Raw genomic sequence first — 7,962 nt, 5'->3', positions numbered from 1 at the left:
AATATCTTTGTAGAAGTTTGAAATATAAAATTTATATCATATTAAATTATTTATATTCACTAAAATGAAAAGATATTGATATAATACCAAATTAATTTTATATGTATTAAAATGGTGATGTAATATTATAAATATATTAATATTAAAATTTTAATTAATAAAATCGTATACTTTTAATTTGTTTTTCAACTTTCCTTTTTTGATTGTTTAAAGATTTTTTAATTTTTAATTTTTTTCTATTTTTATAATTTAAAAGTATTATTATTATTATTAATTTCAGCATATAAACGTAGTATATCGTGTCGTGCTCAGAGTGGCCGGGGTTGGGTGGGGCCGAAGCTGAGCTGGTGCTACGTCTTGACAGGTACCATTTAATTCAAGAAAATAAAAGTTATTTTTATTTATTTAATTTTTGTAAGTGGTTGATTATATGAAAAATTTGTAATTTCCAAAACAGCGCGGTGGCTCGTTATGGAAAATCGCATTTTACAGCGTCGTTTCCTAACCTAGATCCTTTCCAATCATCGTCCGCTTGCCGGATTGAAAATGGTTGTCCTCCCGCCGATCGATTCACCAACCCAAACCAGACAGAGAGCGGAGACAGAGAAAGAGAGACTAGAAATGGAGAAGGCGATCGACAGGCAAATGGTTCTCCTCCGTCATCTTCAACCTTCTCCTGCTGTCCAACCTGCGATCCTGTCGGTAAGCATTCTATCTGATCTGGATCTTGAAGATTAGGGTCTTGCCTGTTCCAAATGCCACCCCTGTTTTGATATAGTTAACTGTGTAGTATGACGTTGTTCTTTCGTCTTTGTTTTATTGATAAGACTGGGGTGTGTGCGGCCGATGCCAATGGTGCAACGTGTCAGGGTTCTTCCTCTGGGGACGACGTGGTTATTGTGGCGTAAGTGGCACTTTTATAGTTTGGTTTTCTTGGTTACTATTTCTTTTCCAACTTCACTTAATGGTTAATTTGTTCCGAATAATGGCGCACGATTACTGGAAGAAATACAGAAAAATGCCAAATTGAAGCGATAGTGAGAGAACACAAACGATCAACGCAGCATAGAAAATGATTGTATTACATAAATTAGAAACATCACCTAGGACTGAGAATATCAAATAGCCAATTTGCAGAACAATTGGGTTAACTCGACAACGCTCTCCCTAACATATGATCATGGGCTCGAGCATCCCTATTAGTAGCAACAACCTTCCTACCACTAAGGGGTTGACAAATATTTTCTCCTTGACCCACTATCATGGGATCAAGCATCCCCTAAGCAACCACAACCTTCCCACTACTAAGAGGTCAACTTGGACATGCTCTCCTTCTACTAAGTGTAGAAGTCATGCTTGTACTTGTTTGATCCTTAAGTACCCTAGCTCTTACATTACTAACATCCATGTTTTCTTAATTTTTAATTAAACATGGCTATTTTTATGGATCAATATAGATATGTAACATTTTATGTGTGAACTATCATTGTTATCAATAATATATATATAGAGAGAGAAAGAGAGAGGTAGAAAAGGACTACCTAAAGCATTTATGAAAACTATTTTACCCTAACTCTAACTTGGCGTTAGAGCCACACTTTTAACCTCTTTTTCTTCTTTATCATCTGAAGGTTTCTCTTTCCCTTGCTAAACTCCCCTTTCCTAATGCTCTATTAGGATAGGATGAGGAGAAGGTTCATTAATGGAAGGCGAAGAGAAGGGAAGGGGGGGGGGGGGGGGGAAGGAAGAGGATGTAAAGTATTTATGTTCTCCTCGTTTGGGAGGAAGGGAAGGTTCATTAACGTAACATGTGTTATTCTATTTGGAAAGAATTAAAAGGGAATGAAAGTTAAATATATAAAATTATAAAAATATTCTCACTTTTTAAATTAGACAATGATTTTATTTTTTTATAATATTAATATTTATTTTATAAATACAAATTAATTATTTATTAAATAAAAAATTAATTCTTTTATAGAATAGTTCATCGTATTATTCATTACTCTATTAGATGAACTAATCGATTATATTCATAAATTTAATTTATATATTTTAAGTGAACTACGTGTTTAGCGTGCGAGCTTCGACACATCACTTTGAGAAGGTTATTACTGATTTTTTTTTATTTTATAAATTTTTCATAAAACATCACAAATGTTATATTGTTGTAACATGTGATAGTGATTTGATGCGACGGATATATTCACAACTGGAGAATGATTAGCCTACGGATTTACTGAACGAAGAAAAAAATTTATAGTTACCTAACAATGAGCCGAGATTTCAGTGAAGAAGAAAGGAGCGAAAAAATTGTGCGCAGTGAAAGAAATTAAAAAATTTAGGTTAAATAAATTCAATAAGTTATTTGGAAATTAATATTTTAAAACATGGATAAAATTGGAATAAACAATATTTAGAGTTGTCTTCCCTTTCCTTACACTCTAAATTGGAGTGTAAGAAAATCTCCTTTTTCATGGGTAAGGAAGGTTAAAACTTATCCTTCCCTCCTCTTTTCTCACTCCTTTCTAAACAAGGTTCAAAGTTCCTTTCCCTTTATTTACCCTTCCTTCTCTTTCCCTCACCTTGTCCCAAACAAAGTGTAAGAGTGTATTGTTTTACCCTAACTCTAATTTGGTGTTAGAGCCACAATTTTAACCTCTTCTTCTAGTTTATCATCTGAATGTCTCTCTTTCCCTCGCTAAAATCCCCTTTCCTAGGAGTGTTGGCATTGCATCTCCTTTGCATTTGCATTGTGTCTCCTATGTGATGCAACATAGCTCAAAGCTCGTTGTTTGTGTTGGTTGCGTCTTCATCCTATCTTGTGTGACCGTATGCAGTGTCAATAGTATCTTTGCCTCTGAGCAACGATAGTCACAACTATTGTTTGAAATTCATTTTGTATCTATGTGATCAAATAGGGGCTGGATGTGATATTTCACGAGTAGACTAATGTAAATCAATTTCTTGATTAAATGAAAAATTAATGTCTAAAAGTATTCAACCGATTAATTCAGCAATGGAGTACGAAATTTTTACCAATCGTATAACTTTGTATATAGAACTCACTAAGAAAAGAAGCAAAATGAACTTGTTAATTAATTGCACTATTTGTAGCAGGCTGATACTAGCTTTTGTTGCCAACTCGGTTTTTTACTCATGACTGATGGCATTAGAAGCTCTCATTTTTCTTCTTTTATGGTATTTTGTTTTGTTCATTAGTTTGTTATTTTTTAATGCAAGACAGTGCCTGCCGAACTCCCATTTGCAAGTCCAGGAAAGGGGGCTTCAAGGATACATATCCTGATGATCTTCTAGCACCTGTTCTTAAGGTTATATATTTTCTCATCATTTTTTTCATTGCCATTTTAACTGCAGAATGCAATGTTTTGTAAATACAGACAAATTACATTTTTATATCACTAGAGACACTTCCATTTTCTCTTTCATTAATCATGTGTTATGTTGATGGGTATTTCGGTATTTTCCATATACAGGCATTGTTGGATAAGACTCAATTGCACCCAAATGAGGTCCGTGATATTGTTGTTGGTACAGTCTTGGCACCAGGATCTCAAAGGGCAATTGAGTGCAGGATGGCAGCGTTTTATGCTGGATTTCCAGGTTGTTTGACTTGCCTAAGATCTTCAATAATCTTGCATACCTAATATTTCCTTAACATTTCTGTTTAATGGGGAAAAAGCAGATACTGTTCCTATAAGAACAGTCAACAGACAGTGTTCCTCTGGTCTCCAGGCTGTTGCTGATGTTGCAGCTTATATAAAGGCTGGTTTTTATGATATTGGTTAGTCTAACTATGCTTTTCTTGCTTCTAAAAGTTCCTGGATAATCTTGATCCTTTATCTGATCTGCATTGTATAGGCATTGGTGCTGGGTTGGAGTCGATGTCTACAGATCCAGTCAGATGGGATTGGCCTCATAACCCCAAAGTACTAACTGTGCTATTATTTGATTTCGATTTTCTTTATTTGTATGTCTTATTAGATGAGCAAATATTGATATTATGAACAAAATAATTATACATTTAAATAACACAGGCATTGATGTTTGCGCAAGCACGAGACTGTTTACTTCCGATGGGCATTACATCAGAGAATGTGGCTCAGCGTTATGGCATAACAAGAGAGGAGCAAGATCAAGCTGCTGTAGGTTTTTTTATCTATATTGTTTTTAACCTTCCAACAATCCTCATGTGCTATTTTCTTCAATTCTTGATGCATTTCTATTTTAGGTTGAATCTCATAGGAAAGCAGCTGCAGCAAATGCTGCTGGAAAATTTAAAGAAGAAATAGTTCCTGTTGTTACCAAGGTAAAAGAAGTAAAAAATTTCTGTCGTTTATGATCTTATTTGTAATACTTTTGAATTGCCTGTTCCTTAACGATTGAGTAAAGAAAATTCACATTCAAACTGAAGTGACTATTTGCTGATTGTTTCCCAAGATAGTAATTCCTTGACAACTATTAAATTCTTTTTGGAAATATTCTTGAGAAAATATGTTACTTGTAACCATTCTGGTAAAATTCCTATATCTCCAAGCTCTGGAAGATAATATTCAGCTGTGTCTCTATGTTATTGATTTCCACGTATTCTAAACTTTGATCCTGCTTCAATCCATTAAAGATTGTAGATCCAAATTCTGGAGAGTCCAAGCAAGTCATAATTACTACAGATGATGGTATACGTCCAGACACATCCATGTCAGTTCTCACAAAACTTAAACCAGCTTTTACAAAGGATGGAACCACAACGGCTGGTATTAGAAGAATTTATTTTAGGATTTGTTTATTTGACAAATTGCCTGCTTGTGTATAAATATTATTTATAAATTCCACTTTTCCAGGTAATTCTAGTCAGATCAGTGATGGTGCTGGAGCAGTCCTCCTCATGAGAAGAGAGATAGCAATGAAAAAGAGGCTCCCAATACTCGGTGTATTCAGGTTTGTTATGTATTTTGTTCAAACTTTCAACTTTTATCATCCTATGATTGGTTTGGCTATGTAAATTATCTGATTGCCTAAGAGAATAAGGGCATGTTTGGTAAGGGGTAATCAGGCTTGTAATGTAATCAGGATTACATTACAAGATGATTTACTTTGTTTGGTAACATTTTAGGTAATTGCATTACAAAAAAACAGCCAAGATCTGTAATCTCGATTACAAAGGAAATAGTGCGGAATCTGATTATATTACGGATTCTATTTTTATCGTACCAAATATACCCTTCCGCTCCTCACTGCCTCAATTCGCACGACGCCTAACCTTCTCTTCCCCACATCCATTCGCATGCCGCGGCGCATAACCTTTCTCTTCACCACATTCATCTGCACGCCGCACAATCCGGCACGGAGAAGGAAAGAGCCGACGGAACATCTGGAGGCCTGGTGGCGGAGAGCCTGCTTTCGTCGCTGCCGACGCTCACCCAATCGCGCCGCCTTCACAATTTCTCCTTCCCGACCCTCAGCTGGGGAGGCCAGCGTGTGCTCCACGGTTCCAAACTCTCCGATGGCGTGGGATCGGCGGTAATTGTGCCAGATGATCAGAACAGGAGGAACACCCCAACAAAATTTCCCCCCGCCAAAGGGTCCCCGGGCGTGCTGGAGCGGAGGGAGGGGGAGGCGAGAGGAAGGGAATCGGAGAGAAATCATGCCACCGCCCCGATTTTCGAGGCTGAGAGACCCTAGAACTTGAGAACGAGAAGGGCGGCCTGTAATGCCCCGGTGGAGACTCGAAACGGGAACCATGGCTCGCCTTGTCTTGGGGCTGCGGCGATTGAGAAAGTCAATTTCTCCGTCAAGACGTTGAGGATGGAATCAAACGAGTTGGAGGAAGGAGAGATGATAAAGTTCTCTGTCTCTCTATCTCAGAGGGAGATAGAGGAGGATTTTTTTTGCCATCAAAGGGAGAAAGCAAAAAAATAAAAGCACTGTAATGTAATCATCCTTGTAATCAAAGATTACATGCATTCTTTCAACCAAACATAGTAATGTAATCTTGATTACATTACATTACATTACAAACTTGATTACATTACAAACATGATTACATTACGTCCTATCAAACGTAGCCTAAAAGGTAAGTCGGTCCTGATTTTTGAACATTTTACCTCGACTTATGTAGTGATGGTGCCTATTTTTATATCACCACCACCATGCAAGGAAGGATCAGGTCAATGTCCCTTCTGGTTTCTCTCCTTGTAGGAGTCTATATGCGCAAAGATTTTACCCAAGCATGCTTTCATTACTATTCTAAGAACTGGATAAAATGGATAGACGCAGTGATGATAATGAGTTTAGAAATCAATATTTAAACATAAGTGGTAACAACAGTAAGGCTATCATAATGTGGTCAAGTGGATTTTTTCTAATTGATGCAGTGGTCTTTTTCATCTTTTTTAAATAAACATATGAACAAATCTGTAGCATCAAGCTATTAAAAGTGCACCAAACTATTTTCATCAATGTTTTAACTATGCTTGGTGACTGTAGATTTTGCAAATAGTATATTATGTGAAAAGTCGATGCTTAAGTACATTTGTTGCAAAATCCATCATGACAATCGGAGTGAATATTTGTAGATAACAAAGTATTTTCCTTGCGGTAATGGCCTTTCCTTGTAATGTGCAAATAGGAGTTTTGTTGCAGTTGGAGTAGAACCTAGTGTCATGGGAGTTGGTCCTGCTATTGCTATCCCCGCTGCAGTGGAGGCAGCTGGTCTTCAGCTCAATGAAATTGATCTCTTCGAAATCAATGAGGTAGTTCTGTAAATCCCACTCTCTGTTATAAACTCCATGAGGAGAATGCAAACTCATACAATTTAGTTCTTTTCTTCAGGCTTTTGCTTCCCAGTATGTATATTGCTGCAAAAAATTAGGCTTAGACCCTGAGAATGTAAACGTCAATGGTGGAGCTATGGCTCTTGGACATCCTTTAGGCGCTACAGGTATTTGCAATGCATAAGCCTATGTTCCCTTTCAATTGTTTTCTCATGCTCACCGTTACTTCAACAATGAGCTACTTATGCCAATTGAATCTTGTAGAGTTATTTTAGATGAAATCAAGTTTATGTTGTATGCAGAATTAATTGGTATATGTAGATAAAACCACCCACATTGTTTAAACGTCCAGATATCATGATTGGATCTCAAAGTTTTCTTTTATGTTGTCCTTATCAAAATTTGCATATGAGAAATCCAAAGTGTTTGATTCCTTTTCCTTTTTGTAAGGTGCCCGTAGTGTGAGTACTCTTTTGTACGAAATGAAGCGACGTGGCAGCCGGTTTGGGGTCATTTCGATGTGCATAGGTGACATTTCACACATTGTCCATTCTCTTCTGTTTTGTGTTAAACAATCTAATTTTGTTACTTGATAATGTATTGTAGTATTCTAGGTTCTGGTATGGGAGCCGCTGCAGTGTTTGAGCGTGGTTATGATTAAGTTTGTCCAATTAATTTAAGCATAGATTGCTTTCAACATGATAATTGTGACACTTGATATTTTGTTTGCTTATTTCATCTTGCTTTTTCATTCAAGATTCTGGACTTGTATTGGATAGAAGGGAGATTAGAATGGTGACAGGCTTGAAATGATAACAATGCTACCATTTAAGACATTAATAATTAAATTTAAAACTTTTTTTTTCATGACACAATCTTCTACACGAGCACCTCATTTTTCAAGTGTATTTTGTTTACAAGTTGAGAGAGAATGATTTGGATACGATGTGCTTCGGCAATAAAAATGATCATATACGTGGTGATATATACGCCACTAGATGTGTTGTAATTCTTTGAGCATATGTAGTTTTATATTAAGTTAACCGCCTTAGTGAATATTACTATAATGCAATTAAGAGCATCAAGTAATTGAGAACTAACATATTTAAACATGCAAATGGAGAACTTGCCGTGTAGGGGTAATAAAAATTGTGGTTTCAAATAAACC

The 7,962-nt window shown here is 36.3% G+C and overlaps 1 protein-coding gene and 1 pseudogene across 1 annotated transcript; both read left to right on the top strand.

The window, feature by feature from the left end:
* The first annotated feature begins 473 nt into the window (after positions 1-473).
* On the top strand, positions 474-7,657 carry LOC141814410 (3-ketoacyl-CoA thiolase 2, peroxisomal-like). Its single transcript, XM_074702371.1, has 14 exons — positions 474-702; positions 828-904; positions 3,248-3,332; positions 3,498-3,624; positions 3,707-3,805; positions 3,883-3,950; positions 4,059-4,166; positions 4,253-4,330; positions 4,643-4,775; positions 4,863-4,959; positions 6,650-6,773; positions 6,853-6,961; positions 7,245-7,322; positions 7,409-7,657. The coding sequence occupies exons 1-14, from the start codon at positions 547-549 to the stop codon at positions 7,453-7,455; spliced, it is 1,386 nt and encodes a 461-aa protein (XP_074558472.1). The 5' UTR covers positions 474-546; the 3' UTR covers positions 7,456-7,657.
* On the top strand, positions 5,341-5,956 carry LOC141814423 (uncharacterized; annotated as a pseudogene).
* Positions 7,658-7,962: the final 305 nt, after the last annotated feature.

Source organism: Curcuma longa, chromosome 21, assembly GCF_044706935.1.
Source record: "Curcuma longa cultivar G26 ecotype Majalengka, Jawa Barat chromosome 21, ITB_CL_G26_1.1, whole genome shotgun sequence".
NCBI lineage: Eukaryota > Viridiplantae > Streptophyta > Magnoliopsida > Zingiberales > Zingiberaceae > Curcuma > Curcuma longa.
Note: the sequence above shows the minus strand (reverse complement) of the source record. Positions and strands in the feature narration are given on the sequence as shown.